At 41.0% G+C, this 24,108-nt stretch overlaps 2 protein-coding genes across 2 annotated transcripts in view; one reads left to right on the forward strand and one right to left on the reverse strand.

Annotated features, from left to right (window-relative positions):
• dnah12 (dynein, axonemal, heavy chain 12) overlaps positions 1-17,510 on the reverse strand; it is a gene marked incomplete at both ends in the record, with an annotated part of 29,822 nt that extends 12,312 nt beyond the window's left edge. The window contains 46 exons of the mRNA XM_083890808.1: positions 74-207; positions 808-1,002; positions 1,093-1,254; positions 1,444-1,636; positions 2,137-2,315; positions 2,406-2,702; positions 2,786-3,041; positions 3,170-3,336; positions 3,588-3,726; positions 3,824-3,975; positions 4,055-4,243; positions 4,342-4,461; positions 4,871-5,059; positions 5,541-5,624; positions 5,715-5,855; positions 5,945-6,128; positions 6,625-6,734; positions 6,826-6,945; positions 7,598-7,843; positions 9,001-9,240; positions 9,321-9,473; positions 9,566-9,738; positions 9,826-9,982; positions 10,896-11,015; positions 11,198-11,344; positions 11,428-11,563; positions 11,642-11,763; positions 11,838-12,032; positions 12,136-12,336; positions 12,435-12,620; positions 12,702-12,933; positions 13,019-13,212; positions 13,438-13,572; positions 13,637-13,762; positions 13,843-13,978; positions 14,078-14,256; positions 14,406-14,497; positions 14,584-14,737; positions 14,818-15,006; positions 15,335-15,530; positions 15,623-15,781; positions 15,868-15,931; positions 16,036-16,225; positions 16,917-16,943; positions 17,051-17,135; positions 17,311-17,510. Of these exons, the coding sequence (XP_083746934.1) occupies positions 74-207; positions 808-1,002; positions 1,093-1,254; positions 1,444-1,636; positions 2,137-2,315; positions 2,406-2,702; positions 2,786-3,041; positions 3,170-3,336; positions 3,588-3,726; positions 3,824-3,975; positions 4,055-4,243; positions 4,342-4,461; positions 4,871-5,059; positions 5,541-5,624; positions 5,715-5,855; positions 5,945-6,128; positions 6,625-6,734; positions 6,826-6,945; positions 7,598-7,843; positions 9,001-9,240; positions 9,321-9,473; positions 9,566-9,738; positions 9,826-9,982; positions 10,896-11,015; positions 11,198-11,344; positions 11,428-11,563; positions 11,642-11,763; positions 11,838-12,032; positions 12,136-12,336; positions 12,435-12,620; positions 12,702-12,933; positions 13,019-13,212; positions 13,438-13,572; positions 13,637-13,762; positions 13,843-13,978; positions 14,078-14,256; positions 14,406-14,497; positions 14,584-14,737; positions 14,818-15,006; positions 15,335-15,530; positions 15,623-15,781; positions 15,868-15,931; positions 16,036-16,225; positions 16,917-16,943; positions 17,051-17,135; positions 17,311-17,510 (7,445 nt within the window). The remainder of the gene's footprint in view (positions 1-73; positions 208-807; positions 1,003-1,092; positions 1,255-1,443; positions 1,637-2,136; positions 2,316-2,405; positions 2,703-2,785; positions 3,042-3,169; positions 3,337-3,587; positions 3,727-3,823; positions 3,976-4,054; positions 4,244-4,341; positions 4,462-4,870; positions 5,060-5,540; positions 5,625-5,714; positions 5,856-5,944; positions 6,129-6,624; positions 6,735-6,825; positions 6,946-7,597; positions 7,844-9,000; positions 9,241-9,320; positions 9,474-9,565; positions 9,739-9,825; positions 9,983-10,895; positions 11,016-11,197; positions 11,345-11,427; positions 11,564-11,641; positions 11,764-11,837; positions 12,033-12,135; positions 12,337-12,434; positions 12,621-12,701; positions 12,934-13,018; positions 13,213-13,437; positions 13,573-13,636; positions 13,763-13,842; positions 13,979-14,077; positions 14,257-14,405; positions 14,498-14,583; positions 14,738-14,817; positions 15,007-15,334; positions 15,531-15,622; positions 15,782-15,867; positions 15,932-16,035; positions 16,226-16,916; positions 16,944-17,050; positions 17,136-17,310) is intronic.
• Positions 17,511-18,386: 876 nt separating this feature from the next.
• On the forward strand, positions 18,387-20,446 carry smim19 (small integral membrane protein 19). The gene is made up of 3 exons (XM_083891508.1): positions 18,387-18,641; positions 19,363-19,487; positions 19,597-20,446. Exons 1-3 carry the CDS (start codon positions 18,508-18,510, stop codon positions 19,653-19,655), a joined length of 318 nt encoding a protein of 105 aa, XP_083747634.1. The 5' UTR covers positions 18,387-18,507; the 3' UTR covers positions 19,656-20,446.
• The last annotated feature ends 3,662 nt before the right edge of the window (positions 20,447-24,108 follow it).

The raw sequence follows: 24,108 nt of genomic DNA on the forward strand, positions 1-24,108 counted from the left end.
AAAACCAAAGTGTAATACATACAGTATATATAGTTCACGTCTACACAAGCTATTAAATAACCAGATGCCATACCTGTGTGAGAGCTGTTTGGCAGAGGTATGGAACGTCTTGCAGATGGGTATGACCTCCTGCCTCTCGTTTTTACTCATGTCCAGCGACTCCAGGAACGAATTGGCCACTCGCTCAAGAGCCTCCTCTGGCCAAGGCTGTTGGGTCAGAAATAAGAAAGTGTTGATAATAATGATGATAGGGGAAAAAAGATGTGTCACTGCCAGCCAGCATTCAGCTGAACACACAGTTTAAAAAATTGATGCTGCTTCAAAAATGGTTTGTTTGATGGCAACATTTCCAAAGCTGTTTTTTCTTTTTTAAGGATACTGATTATTATTATTATGACATATATCTCTTTCAAATCTGTCCGTTCGTCTACTGAGTGAGATATGAGAAGTTAGATGTACCAAATTGGGGTTGAACAACCAGACAGGCCAGGAATCTTCACCGTCCTTTCTATAAAAAAGTTAAGCTTTGGAATTAGAAAAAAAGGAGTTTGATAGATTCTTTGATGTCATTATGTACAAAAAGGAAACTAGGAAATGTTCTGGTGTCTAAACATTGCAGTACTTCATTTTTTATATTGTGTTTTGTCCTAGTTATTCTATTGTAACTTTAACATTTCAGGTCTGATTGAGTTTTGAATGTCTATTATTCAAACTTGTCTACTGTATATTCTTCTGGCTCTGGTTTTCATTTAAGTGTAGGTTTCTTCCTCTACAAATGATTTCTTCCCTATGTCTACAGTATAGTACCTGAAACCAGTCAATGGTACAGCAATTGATGAGGGATGGAAACTGGCGCAGGCGATTTCTAAAGGCATCTCCAATGGGACTGAAGGCCACAACAATGTGCAGGTTCTCTTTACAGCGCGCCACGAAGAAGGCAAAGAGCGTCAGAGGACTCAACTCTAAATTTTTATTACCAGCCTGGGCAACGGGACGTACAGCCTGGAGAGAGAGGGATGAGGAAAGAGTTACAGTATATTAAATATAAATGAACAGGTATAAACTTCTCTATAAGTGCTTTCAACAGCTTACCTCCATAATTTCTTGCTTCTCATCTAAGGCAAACAGATTGGGCACCTCTCCTGTGTTCAGGACGCTGTCCACATCCTCAAGAAAAGCCTCATCTTTGATTTGAGCGTCAGTTAGCAGGAACACCATTTTCTGACCTTTCACCCCGGCATTTTTCAGCAGCATCTGCAGCACAGGGATGTTAAAAATGTCTGTAAAGGTTCTCAGTCACTCAGGTCATCATATTTGCAGGAGTGAAGATTTGCCAACCTGACTTGTTTCAGTTTGGTATTAGACGTTCAACTTCTCATCGGAAGAGCCTTCTTCAGTTGCCTATATCTTAACTGCTAAGGATAATAATTAAATAACGCTCACCTTGAGATCATCTCTCCAGTCAGTCATGCCATAGCTCTTAGAGATCTCAGGTTGGAAGATGGTCATATGGGCCATGGATGCAGCCAAACGTGTGATGGACTGGCGTCCGCTACCACCGACTCCCACAAGCAAGGCGTGGCCTCCTGGCTGCTTCAACACACGACTGATACGGGATAGGTGCTCCAGGACATAGCTACATGAATAATCCCAATGAAATGTTCTCTCCAAAGACTGACATGTACAAAAATACATTTAAAGGTGCCATATGTAAGAATGTGGCCAAAAATGGTTACTACATTCAAATTCAAAATACCAAGGTTTTAGGTTTCGTTTCCTGATGTAACTGGCAACCCTTGGTTGCTCGGCAGCTGAGACTCTACTGACTGCAATGATTGGTAGACGGTGGTAGGTGGCGCCACATGCCAAAACATGATTTAAAAACATAAACATGATTTGCAGTCTGCAAAAGATTTTTTTTAATGCAAATATTTTGTCTGTACTGTAACAGTTTGTTATATGAACATTTTTCCTGAGTCTGTGTGACATATTAGGAGGATTTTAAGGCCATTTGCTTTAGATTTATTACATAATGCACCTTTAAGTCTCTTTTTTTTGATATTCAGTCAAAAACATCTAGACTTTCTAAAAAGGTGAAGTTAAAAGTGAACGTGATGGAGGTGTAAAGCTGTTTACCGGAAGATGACGAGGTTCATGTGATTCTTATGCATCTGGTTGTATTCCTCGAGACACGACTCCACCACCTGTGCAAAGCTTTCCATTGAAGGCACCTCAGCATATAGGCGTTCTTCACCGTCCAGGTCCGGCTTCATGTAGTCGCCAAACAGAAGGTTCCTCATGTCTTCCTCAACCAGCTGAGAAACAGAAGCATAAAGTACAACATTTACATACAGTTAGTGATGTTTCATATGATAATAAGAAAGTATTATTCAGTAACAACTTACTTTATTCCCTTCTTTCAGATGATCAAACACCTGATCAAAGGATTCCTTGAAGTGATCTTTGAGGATGTTGTTCATCAGCTCGTACAGCCAGGCTCGATCTTTGTCATCCACCAGGCGGTCGTAGTAGACACGGAAAACCTCGTGGACAAACAAGCGTATCATCGTGCGTTTGCTCTCCAGAGATTCTCTCTTCAGCAGCAGGCAGCCTTGGACAACACGCGAGAAGTCCCGCAGGTTGAATGTGTAGTGAGACTTGGCAGGAGTGGGAAGAAGGTTCTTCATTGCTTTCTTATAAACCTAGAGATTAAAAATGAGGATCAGACAATATAGCTAAGAGACTAACAAGAATCTAACACATTAAAATTCATCTGTGTACTCACTTCCATGGTAGCAGTCACTATTTGGTTGCCAACAGCAAAATACTCAGGTGGGAATTCATTGATCCTGAGATAGAAGGCCACCACATTTGAGAAGATGCGAACCATGGTGTCATCGCTGAAGGCATTGATGGCAAAAATATTGAAGTGCCGCAGGAATCGAGCCGTCACTGCATTCCTCCCACCACCAGGGGGACCCATCGCTGAGATGAGCTGCAGGTCAACTAGGGTGATCTTTGAGGTATCCTTCAGATTATACCTAATGTAGCATAGAAAATAATCTGTTAATGTGACCTTTATATGGTGAAGCACATTTATTTATTCACCACTATTATCTTGGATTTGTTATGAATATGAACTTGATTTCCAACAACTTTCGTTTCACACCAGTGTCCATGATCCATGTACTGTCGAAGAAGCTCCACCGGAGGCTGCGCTCCAAACTGTTCCAGCGCAGGCATGTTCATGTCATCCACAAAGATGACGCACTTCTTCCCCATGGGAGGACCAAACATCCCCTTCTTCCTCTTATCTAACTTGGCCATGATGATATTCTGAAGGATGACAAACATGTTTTGATGCATAACAAATATATTAACACGGCAAATGAGGCTGAAAAGGCCCAGAATGAAACATTAATGAAGCAAATCAGATTAAAGTTAGTGTCGGCACAGGAATGAACAAAGAAACATATAATAAATAAATATATACGAGTAGAACATCTAAAAATATAATTATTTGTATGTATGTATTAAATACACCTTTTATTACTATGTGTGTTGTAGGTTTGCAAAGTTGCTCTTACCTGAGTTTGGTTCGCACTAGTGCGAGCTGAGAAATTAACAAAGAAAGGTAAATATCTCTCTTTGTCCAGATTGTTCAGCAGTTTCTCTTTCACATACACTGACTTCCCAGTGCCAGTAGGACCAACAAACAGGAGAGGTCTAAACACACAAAGAAAACAAAGAAAACAATGCATTTTTGTTATATAAAGTGAAAACAATGTCAGCAGTTTCCACTGTGATTCTTGAATATACTAACACTCCATAGCTGATGCAGAGGTCCATCAGGTAAGTGTAGCGGACAGTGTCTATGGTGGGAACAATAATGTCTTGAACTTTGGTGTTCTTGTCTCCCAGGCTGACATTCCCTATGGCGTCATTCCAATGAACCCAGCGGCCTTTTCCTTTAAACTGAACGACAGAACAGAAGTCTTAACTGACTAAACTAAACACAAGTCAAACACATCTGAGTGACATCATTACACACTACCTCATAAAAACAGTCATACACCAGGCCTTTATCATCCATGGCACACTCCCATTTCCCCACAACACCAGGGACCGGGTGCTCTTCTGTTCTTCCTGAAACTGTCACTTTTAAAAATTCACTAAATTTCTCTCTGCTGTCTGCATCACAGCTGCCTCCCACAGACCAAACCAGGGAGAAGGCGAACGCTGCCTGTGAGTGACACAAACACATGAAAAGGAAGGTGTTGCACACAAACAAAAACATTAAAACAGATTATCTATAATGATGCGATGACTCGGGTCTTTTACCATGATCCAGGTGCGAATGTTTTTATCCTCAGGATCCATCCTCAATGGTTCAGTTAACATCATCTCAAACAGTCGACACAAGGACACCACAGTGCTACTGTTGCTGGTGGAAACAACTTCCTGTGAACAAAATCCACTTTATGAATTAATAAGTGTCTTTGAATTTTTGTTGATGCTGATGTTTTTATACTGCCAGTGTTTGGTCTTTGTGAACATAAATGATGTAACTTTGTTTGTACACTGCATCGTTCATCTGAAAATTGGCTCTGTCAAGCAATACTACCAGACCTGACTGAGAGAGCGTTTATGTGTAGCTGCAGCACAGCAACGGATGCAGAACGACTGGTTCACTCCTGAAACTTGGTGTTCCTTACTAGAACAATATTGTGGAGCTGATGAGCCTCACCAGAAATAAGTGAACTCATTTGAAAATGGTTAACATTGTATGGATATGTGTCTATATATAAAAGTTACACACTCCAGTTCTAACATTTACTGTCTGGATTGTTTGGGGCCTATGGTCACTCACTCTGCAGTGTTTTCGCAGCATCCTGAGAGAAGGAGGCAGGAGCCAGTGGAAGAGCTCGAGCAGCAGCGAGTGGTTGTCTGGGCTCTGAAGAACATCAGGAAGAGAGTTCATCCAGGAAATGACCAAAGGCTCCCAGCCCAACTGAGACGGCTCCATGTAGATCATCCCACATCGACTGACTGTGGCGGGCTGCAGTGAGAAAGAACCGAGAGTTACCTTTTCATCAGATCCAACTTGTTCTTGTTTATCAATCCAGATACTAAAGACAGTCAGCCAGTACTGGTTTTTTATATGTATGCCCGTGTATCACCATTAACATGGATATATATCTATATTACTAATTATTTCCAATGGAATTGGCCTAAGCTACCCCCATGACATCAAACAGATAAGCAGTATATAATGGGTGGATGGGTGGATGGATGGATGGATTCTAAATTATTAATATCTCTAAACAGTCTTTGTTCATTATTTTGTGCATTTTCTTTCACAAGGGAAAGTCTGTGTCTTTCCAGTAATTCCAGCCAGTCATTTTTTGGAAATATAGTGTTTTTCATAACATTAGTTAGCTAAAAAAACATGACTTATAGGCCAAATGAAGGTAGAGTAAAGATAGAAGGCTCCAACCATTCCAATTAACAATTATAAAAACAAAATAAATCTAACTGACAGAAGCCTGTGATAAATCCATGGCTTCAAAGATGAGACTCATCTGGTTGGACATCTGGATGATCTCCCCACTCATCAGGCACAACTGTGGAGGAAGAGACAAGCAATTAAGATTGAAAACAAACAAATATTGCACAAAAGTAAATGCAAAAGGTTTTCTTGTAAATCTATTCACCTTTTTGTTGTCATCCAGCACGGTGTTCATGCTCTCAATCCACAGCGTATCTATAGGACCATCAAACACCACCCATTTGCGGTCTGGGGTTTCAGATGATGCAAATTCACGAAAAGTGTTGGCCACAATCCCATCTGTCCACTTCAATAAAATAAAAAAATAAAACAAGCGGGTAATTGTTAGCTACATATGAAGATCCAAGGCACAGGCATATTGTTAGTGTTCTGTACCTCATGTGAAACCTGGTCAAACTGTCCAAAGAGCTGTCCCATGGTGATGGACTTTGGGTTCAGTGTCCTGAAGATGACTTTCTCCTCTTTACCATAACCTCTCTCGTTCATGAGAGACAGAGTGTCTGCTAACACATGTAGCACTTTGGTCTTTCCTGCAAAGGGTTCTCCCACCAGCATAAACCTGACATTAAAAACATGACCACGAGAATTACTGTCCAGCAGTAGCAAGCCTCCATTTTTGAAAAACATGATCACTGTGACCTTTGACCGCCCAAATCTAAACAGTTCATCTATGAGTCCATGTGAATGTTTGCTCCAAACAAAAGTGGTGTGTGAGGTCACAGCAACCTTGACTTTGGATCAACCAAATCTAGTCGAGTCCAACTGAATGAAGAAATGCCTTCCAAATACTGCCTTCTTTAATAGAGAATGGTGTCCGTTTCGTAAATTATGATCCCATTTGGAGGAAAATGCATAATAAAACACAGCACAGAGTTGACACCAGTGTGATTGGCAGGTAGAATCATCCAGTTTCAGAAGATTACATAAAGGTTATGTCTATGGCGCAGAGGTTGTTCTCCATTCTATTCACAAACCATATCCTCATCATATATAATTCTGTACAACTGGGAATATGAAAAATACATGACCGACATAAGAAACTGAAAGTAACATACCCGTGTCGGACTATCATCATCTCATACGTCTGAACCATCTTCTGTAAGAAGACGTCTGTTGGCTGCACCGTGTGTTTTTGACAACATTCTGCAGCAGCCTTGAGAAACAGCTGTCACAGATATGGGGGGGGGGGGGAACATAACAGATTATTTTATGTAAACTTTGCATATACAAAGAAGTTATGATGACATTAGTCTCACCTGATAGTCAGCCGCAGGAAGTGAGATGCCTGGAAACAAATCGCTGGTGATGCCGTTGAATAACGGAATATCATGGGAGAGAAACTTGGGCTCATTCACATCCTTTATGGACCTCAGGATCTGAGCATTACAAAGTGTGGAAAACAACAGGAAGTGTCAATCTTATATTTTCTAATTTGGCATTATGTAAAACATCCAACATCCATTGGTGGACAAGCAAAAATTTGAATTCTGCAAGATAAGATGTCAACCACAGAGAGTATTAAGAGAAGTCTGGGTTTGTAGAGGTGAAAATGTGAAAACATGTGGGAAACATTGGAATATTTGTCTCCAGACACAAACATGCTCCTCTTAATGACGCCTGGGAGAAAAGCTCCCAGTTGTTTTTAAACAATCAGTGATAGTACATTTTACATCTGCATTTTACCATCCTTATTACACACAGCTGGCATAGGAAGTTACATGTCTGTGACCGGGGAACACATCTGCCCCTGACCTGTCCCAGGATTCTAACCTTCAACCCTCCAGTTACAAGCACAATTCCACTCCACTTGGCCACATGCTGCCCCATACTTCCAAGAAACCACCACTATCATGCCATATTATATCATTGTGTACCCGTTTTCTTTTTGTTTTGGTTTGCATTGTTGTTGAATTGTGCTTATTTTCTATGCACTATGTATACTGTGTGTACATTATGCTTTCTCCCTACGTCCTGAAAATGAATATGAATAATACATGAAAAAGAGTCAGAAACAAAACAAAACAATACCAGAATATCTTCATTCTCATCTGGAAACTTCAGCTTGAGGTTCCCTGCAGCCACGAGAACAGCTTTGACAGCTCTCATGCCATAGTCATAGTGAAACTGAGAGGAGAGCTGCTCAGAGCAGAGCCTGTAGGTCATGACGATCTTCACGGACAGGGGCTTGGCATTGAAGAAACCATATGAATACAGCGAGATCTCTGCTATTAGGGCGTAGTTAGGGACCATCATGGCCACAGGTCGGAACAACACCTACACAGAGCAGGGACAGATAAATATATGTGTTAATGCTTTTGAAAAGAATAACATTTTCTAATGCAGTGCTTCTCAAAGTATGGGTCAGGGCTCACAGGTGGGCGGACTAGGTGGAATGAGAAACACAGCTAAACGTGTGGGTAGCATCCCTCCAAATACGTGCCAAAATCCCCTGTAATATTCTCCTGTTAGTATTCACTCTTGTTTTGAGCTTCAAGTCAATAAGTAATCTGGGACAGGATGACAACGCTCTCCTCCACAGAGCCAAGATTATCACATACTACATCCAGAATGTGGGAGGGGAGAGGATGGAATGGCCTCAACCCAACTGAACACTTGTGGGATCAGCTTGGGCGTGCTGTACATGCTAGAGTGACCAACACAACCACGGTGGTTGATGTTGAAAAATTCCTGGTTGAGGAATGGATTTGAGAATTTGTTGAATATAAATAATGCAGAGGAGGGTTATTTAACTATTAAATTAATTCATTCTGATCATATATTAATTGGTTTAAAGGTGCCATATGTAAGAATGTGGCCAAAAACAGTTACAACATTCCAATTCAAAATACCGAGGTCTTTTAGGTTTCGTTTTCTGACGTAACTGGCAACCCGTGGTTGCTCGGCAGCTGAGACTCTACTGACTGCAATGATTGGTAGACGGCGGTAGGTGGCGCCACATGCCAAAACATGATTTCAAAACACAAACATGATTTGCAGTCTGCAAAAGATTTTTTTAATGCAAATATTTTGGCTGTACTGTTGTTGTTGGTGAGTTCAGTTTGTTATATGAACATTATTCCTGAGTCTCTGTGACATAGGAGGATTTTATGGCCAGTTGCTTTAGATTTATTACATAATGCACCTTTAAGTTTCTTATTTTGAAGTCTTTAGATTTTTGCTCCATTAACAGAATATCTTTGGTTTGTAGACATACTGTGACATGCATTATTATTATTATTTTTATTATAATATTTGAGAATATTGTCATTTTGAGATTTGGGAAACAACAACTGACATCTTTAAGAAATAACCACCAGATTAACTGATAATGAAAACCATTCTAATTTGCAGTTCAAACACATAAATGACAATGTAAAACTAAAGTGTTTGAATTAAAACACTTTCTTGATGGTTAAAAACAAAAAAAAAACCTTGAGATTGTCTGGGAGTTCCGAGCGTCCGGCATAACCCGGGTTCATGGTTATGGACACGAAGCAGTTGGGGTTGAGTTTGAGCATCGTCCCTTCAAAGTCAAAGTACTCTAGCTTCTGCTCAGTGGCTCGTTGGATGCACAGCACCTGCTGAGCGACGACAGACAGCACCTCCAGCTCAATACGGTTGAACTCATCGAAGCATGCCCATGCGCCAGAGGAAGCCAGACCTTTAAAAAACTGAGAGATTGAACCAAAGTCCATGTTAGTCAATTATGTTCGGTATTAATAACAATGCGCTAATTTTCAGCAGGTGTTACTTTGCCCATAGCAATGTAGTCCAGTCCATCTGAACAGTTGAAGACCACACACTGCACAGCTAGAGCTTTGGCCAGATCTTTGGTGGTTTCAGTCTTTCCTGTTCCAGCTGGACCCTCAGGTGCACCACCCAAATTCAGGAAGAAAGCTCCAATCTGAAACAAAGGACATTAACCTTATTACTTAAAAGAACATGGTGACAGAGACAGAATTCATGTTCAGTTGAAGTATTCGTCAGATCTTTTACCAGAGTTCTGTAGCATCTGTCGGTGAGCGGCGTGATGACCAGACGTGGCGAGTTCCCCAGATACTCGTAAGCATATTTAACATCGCAGTTGATGATGCGAACGCGAACATTGTCATTGATCCAGTAATAACGCAGCTGAGCTAGCCACTGGAAGTCGTTTTCATGTGATACACCTGTTGAAAAGTGACATTTTCTTTTAATGTTGCGCTGAAGCAAAGCTGTGTTAAGAGTTATCAAAAGTACTTTGTGCCTTGAGATACCTTTCTCTATGAGCTCCATGACCACGTCCCTGGCATGGACGTCGATCGTGACCAGAGCTCCCAAAGTGGTCCGTGTTTGTTGGGGCAGTTTTCCTCTCACCAGCCCCACAATGTCGTTCAGCTGATTCTGCTGCTGCTGATGGTAATTCTTTAAACCCTACATGGAACAATAACATAAGTAAGAGACACTACTTCTTTCAGTGGAATTTAGATGTGTTTATAAAGCAAACACCCACAACATTAACTAGGCCAAGGTACATTACTGCGACACAGATGCGTTTTCTAGAACAAACTCTCATATGCAGGAATGCATTGTGCATTCTTTTCATGTTCAAGGTCAAGGTAATTTTTTAGTTTCCCTTGGGAGACATTTGGCTTGGTCCAAGGGCAACACTGCACAGAATAACAACAGGAAACAAGAGTAACAGAGCAAAGAACAAAACAACGCAATAAAAGAAGACAACGCAGTATTTGAGGTTAACAAAAACACAGGTGCTCATAGTGACACGACCCACACATATTCTCCTCCATCCGCTTAAGAGTTTACATGAAAGAGTGTTTGTAACCGTTATGTCTGCACAGGGGAACCCCGTGTCTCCTCCCTGAGTTCATCAGAGAATTTTTTTGGATACAACACGTGTACAATCAGATAAGATGCTCCTTGCTTGTTCATCACCTCTCATCAAAGAGGCTTCTTCAGTTCTGATGTCATAACTCAAGAAGCCTCAATGATGAGAGGTGTAAATGTGAAATTTGTCTACAGCTAACTATATATATATATATACAATATAGTTTACCATTTACCATGACTGAGAGCCTTCATGAAGTAACAACAATAATCTATATTCATGAAGCTATTTTCAAAATCCAGATTACAAAGTACTTCACAGGCAGCACTTAAATCATTAAATTAGAGGATTAATAGATTTAGAGACAATAGCTGCAGAGAAAATGAAAATTCAAGCAAAATCAGGGGAAGGTTAAAAACAAATGATTAGACTATAACTAAATCATTAAAAATTGTAGGTATTTATAAAAACTAGATGATTTAAAAGTCATGTGGCACTTACATCAGCCCCTGCTCTGATGGCCTCATGCACCTCCATGGTCCAAAAAATCTGGGAGGTGCAAAGAACCACCTGTCCAGGCCAATCCTTCACCCACTGACTGCGAGCAGTCTCAGCATAAGCCTGTTAACACAACCACAACACAACACAGCTGACACATACACACACACCTGTTTACGTGGACACCAATTATTAAATATTCAATTCATTATTTCTGTCCTTTGTGGTATGTTGATAAAGAGTCCTCTGTTTGTTGCAATCTGCAGTCCTATAGTTGTGTAAGTTATGATGAACAGTGAACTCACCACCCTGGACCGAGCCACTACATCTCTAACACTGCGAAGCATCACATCCTCCACCTGCACCAACCACTTCTCCACAGCTCCTTTGGCTTCAGATGTGGAAATATGCTGTATTAACGGAACACGCTCCCCTTCGCTGCTGTACATGGCCTAAGGATGAACAGTATGCGGTTAAATACAATCTCAACAACCATGGCTCCATGTCACAATAACAAAATGTCTGATTCTCTTGCCTGGATATCCAGATTCGGTAAGAAGTCGAGTTTGGAAATGCCCTCAAAGCATTTCTTTAGATGGGGTTGCACTCGCAGTGGGTCCTTGGTCTCTGACAGAATCTCCAGCATCTCATCGTTGGACAGGAAGAAGAATCTGGATGTGACATTAATAAATGAGATTCAAAAAATAGATTTGGACACAGAAAAAAAACAGCTTGGCAGTTCTGTTTACCGTGGAAAGAAGAGACGTTTCTCCTCCAGGTAGGCGTTCAGTCCTTTCATGATGTTGTCCAGAAGAAGGTTGGAATCTCGCAGTTTTTCTAATAAACCATGCAGCGAAGTCGCTGGAAGAACCTGTGTTTTAAAAAAACACAGGTTCATTCAAGACGTCAGGTTTCAGGTTCGTTATTTTCTTACAAGCCATTTACCTTAGGATCCTTGACGCAGTGCCTCATGATTTCTTTCCAGTTTTTGTCAACAGTTTGAAAAAGTCGTCCTTCCGTCGGGATCTGCTGCATGATGTCCTGAGAAGAGAAGATGGGCTCCAGGTAAAGCCACTGAGCCTGCACCTTCAACCACTCATCTATGGCTTCCTGAATACGAAGCAGACGCTCCTCCCACAGCTGAAGTAAAAAAAAAAAAGTAAGTTTAAAACACAACCCTCAGGCAGAACTCTAAAGCAAACAGTGAATTAATTACAAACATTCTCCAAAGCGTGAGGTTGACCTTGATCTCATGCTCAAAGGGTTTGATGAATGGTGAGCCCCTCATCGTCTGAGTCTTTAAAATCTGGTCATCTAGAATGGTCTGAATCTCATCCACAGCAGTCAGGATGGAAACACCTGTCTCCCTGTAAGGTTGGTGGTGGAAGGAAATACCATCCAAAACATGCACCATTGTTTGCATTGCTTTCTCCAAGGAAAACTCCTGTGGAAACACAAACCAGTGCAGATATTCTATTTAAAAGGCAGTGTTTTTAAACAGATATAATATAAAGACCAAGACCAAATTTCAGGAGCTCTCACTTTACTAGCAGCAGCACTGATGGACTCGAACTCCTCCAGGTACGGGGCCAGGTTTTGTATGAGAACTTTTCGTAGTGTGGTACCAGAGTCAGGAGTGAGGTCATACCCCACGATCTCTGACATCTGGTCCCAGTGGCGAGCTCTGATGCCTGGATTACACAAGATGGACACCAGAGGGACATGGTCCTGGTGACACAAGCACATCGCATCAGCAAACAAGACTCCACATCCTACATAATTAATGAGCATTTTATTCACATGCAATACCTTAAACTCCTTGATCTGCTCTATTACAGTGGAGCACAAAACAACTGTAGGGTTCTCATGTTTCCTTGGATCGTCTTTGTTAGCCTTTGTAGCAGTTTTCTCCATCTCCTGTTCTAGCTTGTTCTGTTTTTGCTGGAAGAACTTCAGCATCTTGAAGATCTCCCTAAAGACCTCATCCAGGTTTACCTCCAGGGTCTCCCCGTTCAGGTCCTGAAAGGGTCCGTTCATCCACCTGTGCACCACGAGTATAAAAGCTTATCAGGCAGGGGCATTTATATTAGATTAAAACACAACAATGTGCCAAACTGAAATCACACCTGTTATCTGTGCGCTGCCACTTCAGTATGAGTCCAAACAGCTTCTGGAAAAGTCCAACACTGTCTTTGATGACTTCAACCTCTGGGTAAGATGTTAGGTCCAATTTGTAGAAGGTCTCTTCTTTGTTAATGAAGCCAATTTCCTCCTCAACCTCCTGGAGAAGTTTCTGAACTGTTCTGATGTCTGAAACATACTGAAAATAATATCTGCAGATTAAATATTAATAATAAAGATGAATCATTGTTGCTCTGGCAAGAAGTGTTGTCCCTAAAAAAAATCTGCATAATGACTTTGTGATGAGACAACTTTACCACATAATTAAGACGCTATAGCTTTGGGGGTGGTGGTGGTCGTGACTGTTTCTAAATCCCTGCAAGAACGTGATACAAGGAATATTTAAGTCTTCCTTTCAAACTACCTGCTGCATCATATCCAGCTCAGAACAATGCTGGAACTCCTCCGTTCTGCGTCCCAACTTCTCGAGTTGTACCATCAACCTTTGCCTTTTCGCCAGCAGCTCCTGCTCCCCTTGCTGCTTGGCCTTCTGCATTACCTAGACAATGACAAAGAGTTATACAACAGCCATAATATATTGTTAAAGCAGACTGGAATCTTACCTCATCACTGAGTTGAAAGACATGGAGGATGTTTTTTGGCCAGAGAAACACAGTTGCATTCAACTCCAGATCCTCTGGTTCAAAGATGTGGACGTCCATGAGGTACAACGCTCTGCAGCAGGATTTCTGTCAGAACACAGCGGAGTAGAACATAACTTACACATTTATATTTTGGGTGCAACATCAGGAAGAACCAGGTTATTTACCTGTATTTTTTCTCTCAGTCCTACAATACCCTGTGTCTTGGTGGAAAGTATGTAATCCATCATCTGAGCCAGGTCCTCCGTATTCTCTGGAACGTTCAAAGCTTTCTCTCGGATGGTTTCAAACTCAGAGCAGATCCTTTGAACAGATACAGAACACATGTTTATACGTACAACAAAATGTGAGTTATGAGAGCAGTGACAGTTTTGTTTATGAACATTACAAGATGTTACTCACTGGAGATTTTGCTCCCTATGGCTGACGAGCACCTTCTTCAGAAGCGTTTCAGCGTAGGCTTTGGCTTTGGTGACGAGCCCTTGTTTTAGCTCCTCACAGTCCAGATGGACCATTGTGAAGTGAACTTTTCCTGGGAGGCTGATAATCTCCTTTGACAAAGCATGGAAGTCTTCCACTTGCTTTATAATCCAGTGAGATGAACAATCAACAGTCGTCAGGTTAGGCCAAAATAAGCTTTTTCAATTAATTAACCCATTCATGCATTCATCCATCCAGGTACTGGAACTGGACATCAATAGATATGCGTGACATATGGAGCAGGAGTTACCTTAGTGTACTCCTCAAAAGAGTGCTCTTCTTCCATGAACGTGTTTACTTGAGCCTGTGCAGTTCCGTTGACAAGCCAGTCGTAGTTGGACACTGTGAAATGAAGAGGGGAAGTCAGCAGTGCAGTGAACTAACATTACTGGTGTGATAAAAGCTAATAACTGCACACGAAACATCACCATAACTCTGGAAATGTTTGTCAGGTTCCTCTAGATTCCTGCTCATAGCCGTCTTTAAGGTGACCCGAGCCCAGGCGAGCGTGTGATCGGCCACTCCGGCTTCGACAAATGAAGATGTTGATTGTGTCAGCCATGACTGGACCGTCTGTACTCTCTGTGGATCACATTCATAGCCTATCAATACAAGCTCAGAATACACTATTACAGTGGTTATTACACCAGCTGTATCCTCACCTGCAGTGTGTGTGTGACGGTATCAAGAATCTCAAAAACAGCCGTTTCCAGATCTTGTAAGGTGGGGTAAATTTCCATCTTTTCATCGTCAAAAGTCAAAGCCATGCGGAAGAGGGGCAAGCAGTGCTGACGGCTCGGCTCAAACACGCTGACAAACTCCTCCACGCTCATCTGAAGCATGGATTTCAACTGGGAATTTGCAAGAAAAACAATATTACTGCGAGTATAAATGTGTAATCAAAGAAAAATACACACCAAGAGTACTGTTTTGCACTAAATTTCTCGATGATTCTCTGAATGTGAAGATAATTTTAACAAATAATATAAAAAAGATTCTGAAAAGACCTCATAAAGCATCTGCTTTCATTGTGACAAATTTCACAATACAAAAGTATTGTATTCAGTGATGAAATGACATCTTCCAATCACACTAGCAGATAAAGACACAAACCCTGATATGTATCTATTAAATCTTGATTTGTGATTAATACGATGTACAGTAGCACAAAATAATAACCTGATTAGAGATGAGTGTGGATGCACAGTTATAGAAGGCGTCCAGTTTCTCCTCTTTAACTCCTTTCAGCGTCTCTTTACTCGTTAGTAAGTGGATGATTTTGGGAAACCAGGTATTCATGATGCGTTCTTCAGTTCTGTTACACTCCACGGCCATTTTGTTCTGGAGGCTCTTACAGTCCACAGGTCCTGAAGCTCTGATCCAATAAGGATAAAATGAAAGTTGAGCACAATCTACACATGAAGTGTTTTCAGAGCAGTGCCTCAAGTTCATGTTACCATTTCTTACCTGCATCCTGAAAGGTTGACAAGGACCAGAGTAGAAAATGTATTGAAGCCAGTGTCCAAAACAATTTGCATTACAGGATGAAGGATGTGCAAATTTGTTTTCATCAGCCTGCGGCTTCTGAGAAAGTTGTCATGCCGAGACTGGGAGAAATCCAGAATTCTGCAAAGGATTGAAGGTCATGTATTTTAAAAAATGACCTCACAATACAATAACTCCACAAGCATTTGTGTTCATTAGACACTCACTTTGGTTGCGTAGTTGTCTGGGACATAGGACTCTCCATATCTGGGTTCTTCAGAACAGTGTTCACTAAAATGGAATAAAAAGACACAACTCTATGTGTTCACTCCACATTCATAGATGTGCTGACAGTGCTGCACATGCACAGTAATAACACACATAATTGTCAGTACCTGTGTGTTTGACTAAAACACTGTGGAAGTTGCTGCTGACTTCCCTGCAGAGCTCCTGCAGCAGTTTGTTTGACTCTGGACTGTCTTTCAGTTTTAGTGGAACACGGGAGACAAGGGAGTCCAACCACTGTTGCTGAATTGGGGGGATTGGGCGGCTCTCTACACACTGTTTCAGGAAGGCAAAGTTCATCTGCAACAAGAGAGGTATGACATACATCGATCAGCATTCATCTGTTTGAATGTTGTGGCTGATCGGTAAATCTATAAGAACAAATAAAACACAGGTGACAGTGAAATCCAGCTCACCATTAACACTGTATATTCACTTTCACAGGGTTAAAAAGGTAGTGAAGACACTCCATGTTATTCGAATCAGAATCATATTATATGACATTACAAAACACCACCACAACAACACTGTTATATTACGCCTATGTCACCACCAGCTACCAGCACCAACTTCCATCTCCACCATTTTGTTGTGTTTACACTGATCATACACAATATTAAAACTGCTCTTAATGTTGTGGTTGACTGATACAAACAGGACTCACTGTAGTCTGTGCATAGGTCAGTTTGAAACTAGGGACACGATGCTATACAACAAGTTGATTGCGGTGAATTTCCATTATCTGGACAATGGTGATTGGGGAAAATTGAAAATAGTGACTTCAAATTATGTCTAATTGCCAACATACAGTCCTAGTGATGTATTTTCAAGTGCCACAGGGGAATGGTGCAAACATGCTTTTGTTACATTACAAAATTAGTCTATCTGATTTCTCTTTATCTATAAGCTTTCCAAAGATGTGCACAAATGAACTGTGACATGTCATTTTTATATCGTCCCATGTCTGTCCGAATCTAAAAAGAAAACTCACCCTCTGCTTCCGCTGCTCACTGAGCATCTGCAAAACAAACATTCACACCAAAAAAAACAAAAAAACATAAATAAATAATGATGTAAAGACACAAGCATATATATATTTAGAATGCGTGTATGTAGTTGTCTTACAGAGGGAGGAAACTGTGGCTCTGGTGACTGACTGATTCCTCTCCTCCCTTTTCTTCTTCTGTGAGTTTCCATTGCTCTTGTTGCTCTGTAATAATAAGTGTTACACTCCAGGATTACTTATGGTCATATACTTTATAACAATGCATTATAATAACCAGTGATTAAACTCAACTTTGTGTAATAAATCAAACTAAAAACAAGGACATATAGAGTAGCAATGATATGTGAATGACAATAATGACTAATATCAAATACCATACAGTGTCATGTGGAGCTGCTTCTGTATCTCCTGGCTCCTTCTTTGCCTCAGCAGGTTTTTATGAGCTGTTCTCCTCTTCGTCATCTCCTCCTTTAACTCGGTGATCTGCTCCAACTCTCCCCGCTGCTGTGGCTCTTTAATCGGGGGCAGGACTGGACACTGAAGCCTGTCCTCGTCCTCTGCTCCAGGAGATGACGCCATCTCTGGATAAAACGAGCCGGAGTGAGGGGGAATAGCAAATTAAACTTTTACCTGTTCGTTTACATGAATATATGTTCGTTTTAACCACTGAACGCCCCGTACTCCGGGTACTGGCCGTTACCATAGGAACCGTAAACAGGGTAACCAACAAACTCGCCGCATTAGTATTTCGGGTGCGCTATAGATCGAATGTTTACGGTAAACACAATTAGTGACTTCAGGAGACAGGTGTGTATTTTAACAACATAAGCTACTGCTAAAAAGTATATCAATTAAACATAACCTGTATTTAAAATCAAATTTTTTGGGCACATTAGCCAGGAAATTATGACATAATAAGTCTGATATATGCAAGAAGACGTCCAAAACGAGAACCACCATTTTACCCCAAATAGACTACAAAATAAAACAAACGGGGAGCGCATTTTTCAGCAGAACTCGTTTCAAAGCTGCCGAGATTTGCACCCTCGTTTCATTTAGCAGGGAACTTGAGTAAATAAATCACAGAAAGTATCTCCTTCAAACAGTAATGTCAATTCTCAACAGGGACACACCATCAGTGGGACACACGGGGGTGTTTTTACGGGAATATTATTTATGTAAATGGTCTTTCAATTGGTCGACAAATAATTAACTTGTTTTTATTATTGGCAAATTCACATTTCGTCCATTAAACTTAAAACAAATGAAAAGCGATGAAAACTTTGGAATGACATACCGATTAGTACGTTTTTCTGTTGTACTAGATTGTATTGTTGAATTTCTCAATAAAGTTATTTTTTTTTAAATGGCGTTGGGTTCTGTTCACGTATGGCGCATGCGTGGAGGCTGGCGTCTGCGCAGAACAGATCGTGCTTCCGGGTATCGATCGGGACAATTTTGTGTTTGTGTTGTCTCCAGCAATGGTTGGCTAACGAATTAGCAAGTCAGTCACGAATTGAATCGTTTTGTTTCAATAAATTTGGTCGCAGAGTTTGCTCACGGTCTTCCTGCTTCAATGGGCGCTCACGGGGGTTTAGGGAACGAGCCCGAGTCTCCAGACTACTCGGTACACGAAGCCTGGAATGAGGCCACCAATGTTTACCTGCTGGTGATCCTGGTTAGCTTCGGTCTGCTCATGTACGCCAGAAAGTAAGCACGACTCGCTCCTCCACTCGTCTACCATCGAGCCTTCCTTCCCGAACTGCATTGAAAATGTATAGTCTGTAGTTTTCTCGAGTCCATGTTTGTGTGCGTATTTTATACATCACCCTCTGTGTAGATATCATCTGAAATGTCTCTTGTCAGCATAAATTAAGTCAAGCAAACCTGACGTTGATTTAAATAATTCCAAATGTCAGGACTGAATTTGGGAAAATGCATTTCTCTTTGCTTCTCCTGAGGTTTAGAGTCATAAACAAAAGACACTGAATGCATTGAAGATTAGATTAAGATTAAGAACCCTTTAAATTTAATTCTGCAGTGAGTTAGTGAACACACACAGCACACACAGTGAGGTGGAGAACATGCTAACCCAGCGCAGTGAGCTGCCATGCCAGTGAGCGGCCCTCGGGGAGCAGTGAGGGGGTTAGGTGCCTTGCTCAACAGCACTTCAGCTGCGGACTGGTCGGGGATTGAACCGGCTACCTTCCGGTCTCGAGCTCGAAGCCCTAACCACTAGGCCACAGCTGTTGAAATCAACCCTGCATAGCTTGAAGTAGGCCAATCTGGCTGTAGATGCTATATCTCTTCTTTTAGACAAATATTGTATGAAACAAACGAGTTTTCCCAGTTGGATTTTAACTTTAGATATATGGTGACATAACTATTTAACCCTGGCCTTAATATTTCTCTTTACTCACATGTCATTCAGAAACAAAAGGAAGATCATGCGTATCTTCACTCTGCCTCCCACCGTTGGCAGCAACCCAGAACCCAACTTCTACGACAGCCTGCAGAAGGTCCGCCTGAGGCAGCAGCTAGAGATGTACTCTCTGGGTGAGTGTCAGTGCAGATCTGCAATACAACACACGTTGGGTTAATCTTCTGTGGGTCAGACCTGCTGACCTTCGCAGTTGTCTTCACTCCCTCCTCTTTTTTCTTGTAGCCAGAAAATTTGAGCAGCAACAAGGTCAATCGGACAGTGTGCAGCTCTCTATGGAATGAGAGCAGCAGGGGTTCCAGGTCTCCTCCCTCTCTGTCAGAGAAACACACCTGCATCATTGAGCCACATACATGGACATGGAAAGGACTTGAATGGCCGTCATAGTGTCTTCTTTCAGACAGTTTTTCAGACATCTGGACATTCTTCAGAGGAATTATATATGTGAATGCAAATGTCTGCAGACACTCCTGAGATTCTCTGCTCAGCTCCTTACTACAATCTGCAGTTAATGTCCTGAGTTCCACTGTGGGAATGTAGTAGAATAAACTCTTGAGGGTACATGCCCAGTTAATGGGCAATCATGCCACCTCCTTAACCCAACCCTCTGGAGATTCTCCTGCTGTTGTAAATACAGATAATATCCCACTGAATTCACCATATGTGAACAGTATACTCTGGAGAATGTCTGGACCCCAATCCCGAAAAATCACCTGTATTTTATGTATGAAAATGGCAAAAAAAAAAATAGTGAAAAAGTCTGCTTTTGACCTGTCTCTGTTCACCATCAGTTGTTTCTCCTTTGTCTTAAAAACAAAACAAGCAGCAACAGATGCAGTCGGATGGATTGATATGATCCAGGAACGATCATGAGAGAGCGATCTTTCATGTCTGAGCAGTGACTTTGACATCGTGTGAGGAAAGAGACAAGTACTGCAGAAGTCACTAAAGTGTTTATTTTATTTGGGACTTAAGACAAAGTCCATTAATGTTTCTTGTACGCTGAATTAAAAACATCCTTGTAAGTTTTATGTGGAGTGGTTAGTGAAATTGAGAAAACGCAAGAATTGATTAAAAGTGCTTCATCAGTTTTTTTGTGTTTAATCTGTTCACTGTTGCATTTAAAGGGACAGTGTAGTATTAATGGGTTTGTATGACTCAAAATCCACTTTTTTTTATACATATGTGCTCCTGCATTGTCTAGTCGCTGTATAATATTCTTTGTTTCATTTTCGTAGTGTTTCAAAGTCACGTAAAATAATATGGTCGCGGGCCGCTACTGCATTGCCACGACGCCATGTTTCTACGGGAGCTTGTATAGACAAACGCGAGAGAACAAATCAAGCGTCTCTTTACTTGTAGTGGAAGTCCCGCCTCCACTCTCTCCGCTTCATCTGCTACGGCCGCGGTAGCTCACCCTCTCCCTCGCCTCACGAACCTCATCTGCTGACACGGAGAAAGACAACGAGGACCGGCTGAGGATACCGTTGCGCTCAGGGAAGGGAGGGGGTGAGCAGAGGAGCAGTTCATTGTTGTAAATTTCAGCCTCTCCTCTAGATGGCACTATAAACTACTTACTTCACCTTTAACCTTACATTTTTAAAGAAACCTTAACTGATGATAGACAGTTGTGGCTTTGCTACCGTTGCACTTTAATATGCAATTCCCAATACACTAGAATGTCATAAATGTTCTTACCAAAATATATTATTTTAGGACCAACAGAAAACTGATTTTTTGTGGGGTTCTTTTTACTGCAAATGTAAACCATATCTCACACTCAGTGTTGCATCCATGAATCCACTACACTGCACCAATGGTACACTCACACAACTATCATTACCATGTCATTATATCAAATATAATTAAGTAGAGACAAATGCAGTAAATCTAAGCAAGGCATTTTTTAATGACTGGTTCTTTTCATAACAAGGACTCGTATTACAACCTCACATAGCTTCTTGAGGCTGTAGGTTACCTGTAAGGTTGCGAAAACCACTAATAAAATGCTCACCACTTCAATTTTGGTCATTTGAGGATTGTGATCGAGTCCTTTAAACCATGTCCTCTCACTAGGCGATCACATCAGCATGTACCGCTCATGTCATACTGTGGAAGAAGCACTCACAAATAACCAGCTGAGGGGCAGGGTTTGTTCAGTGAACTGAAATGTTCCCTGTTCCATCCAGATTCAGAAGGTCCCTCTGTAAACAATTTACTCAGTTAAAGACCTGATCAAAGAAACAGCACAGTAATGACAATACAGTAAAACAGATTCCACACGAGGAAACTTCATTCACAAAACAAAACATGCTCACTCGTTTTTGTATAACCTTGTACTATATATATAACCTAGTGTCATGACATGATGTACACATAGGAGACCAGCTGATAGCTTCAGCAACATATACATTGCCACGGTGTATGCTCCTGATTTGGAGATGTTCAATTTCCTGCATGAGCTTGTTGAAGTTTGGAAAAAACATTTTTAAAAGTATACATAATGCACCAGGCATAAAATGAATTATACAAAGCTAGTTCCCTTGTGCCTCAGCTCATTTAAGAAAACAGTCCAAACATGAAAGTTAAAAAAATAACAAACTCTGAAACCAAATCTAAAATTGCAATTATATACAGAAAAGGCAGGCATTCAAGAAACAGTAATAAAAACCAACACAGTACAGCAAGCTGATTTCAGCACAGGTTAAATAAAGTTCAAGTGGCAGGAGCAAGCGACATGCCCATCTACAATGTGCTTCATTGAACTGCAAACCCTCAGTGTCGGTGATGAGGGCAGACGTTCACACTGTCAACAGAGAGGGTGCTGGCGTACTTGGACCCCCAGTCTCTGAGGAAAAGTGCCTCCACTTGGCTCTGCAGAGTTTGCTGCCCTTCCCCAACCACTGAGCCAGTCTGGTTCACAACCAAGCCTACACCTGCAGTGTTAGTGAAGTAGCCCTCTGACCAGTTGGATGTCCCTGAGGAGACAAACTCAGTTAATCAGTAGATTATTATAGCAAATACCTCCTATCAATGTAGAAGAGGTCATAATTTTTTAGGCTAAACTGAAACAGCATTTCACATAAGAACACCAGACAAAATGTAAATAGTGTGTAATAAAATACAGAGCTGGAAACGAGATAATTTGCTTTTACAAAATCTGTCTATAATTGAAAAATATGACATGTGAAATGTAAATAAAAATGGCTCCGAATAAGCTCTATACAATAAACGATTCCTGCTACATTTGTAAACTATTATAATAATACTACATTTCATGGGGCTTAGTTTCAGATTGAATTGACTACATTTGATTATAGGTTTTGGTGTAAACATATAACTGTGTAAAAATCAATAAATAATAATACTAATACGGTAAATGAAGTGGGCAATGTGTCACAGAGGATAATGTTTGAAGGCTCAGACAAAGTACATACCTATATACGCCACTCTGTCTGTGACCATGTACTTGGCATGATTGACTCGTGCATAGGGGATTTTCCTCTGCTCCACTGTTGAAGGCACTACAAAAGATTTCTGCACAGAGATAGGAGTCACAGGAGAGGTGATCAGATCCACTGTTATTCTGCTGAGTGCACTGTTAATAACCCTCATGAATGAAATTCAAATCTCCAAACGTACTGCTTCAATGTCACATTTCAGTGGAGGCCTGTTGAGCACCAGCAGAGACTGAATGAAGGGGAACATGGAGGCTGGAGAGTGCTCCCAGCAGCTGACCAGCAGTCTGACCTGAACGCCTCTGGTGCAGGCTGCAGCACGCAGGGCCGAGTCGATGGGGGGCCAGAACCTGACAGCAAGAAACCACAGCACACTTTAATCTCTACAGCAGGGGAAACTTTCCAGAGAACAGATCAATACTGTCAACATACACGTCATTCTTGAGACACATTTTAAAATCTAATCTACATTACATTATTATTATATTTATTTAATATTATATATTATATATGCCACAGTAGCATGTATCAAGTCAAGTGGCTTACATTATTATAACACTGGTGGCTCTTAGTGAGCCGAGTGTACCTGAGTGGCTTTGTGTACTGAGACAGAGGAAGGTAGTCCATGACAGAGATGAAAACAAACGCCTGGGCATCATTGATGACAGACAGTATGGTGGAGAGATCGTCAGAGCGGCCGCGAGCTGATATTTGTGGAGGGGAACTCTGCAGGAAATGGACAGAATAAGCAGTGAGGACGATGGAAGCAAAGATGAAGCGGAAGCTTTTATAGCCCTGCTCATATCTACAATGCTGTAAATATACTCAAATATTATACCTGAAGACAATCTGATTTAAAAACAAAACTCAAAAAATAACAAAAGAACATCTCATCACCAGTACAAACAATATGGTACTGAAGTATCTTCGACATGTTTGAGCTCATATCACTCTATTGATGAGCTTTGATATGAATCATTATGTTTACATGTGGAAATATGTTCAAACAAATATGGATTAACTAGTCTGACACAGGGTTTAAATAAACTCTAACTAATTTAAACCCAAGCTATTATTTAGGATTGATTAATCATTGAGCTGAACACGCATTCATATCATCTTCCACTCTTTTTTTATTTATTCCAGTAAAAATACAAAAGGAACAGACTGAAAACAGACAGTAACCTTTAGACACTATATTCTGTCCATAAGCATTAGTTTTATCAGTATCTGTTCCACAGTGGTAAAGACACCCGTTGAGTGAAAGGGGAAAGTATAC

The sequence above is a fragment of the Microchirus variegatus genome (genome assembly GCF_963457635.1).
Source record: "Microchirus variegatus genome assembly, chromosome: 6".
Classification (NCBI taxonomy): domain Eukaryota; kingdom Metazoa; phylum Chordata; class Actinopteri; order Pleuronectiformes; family Soleidae; genus Microchirus; species Microchirus variegatus.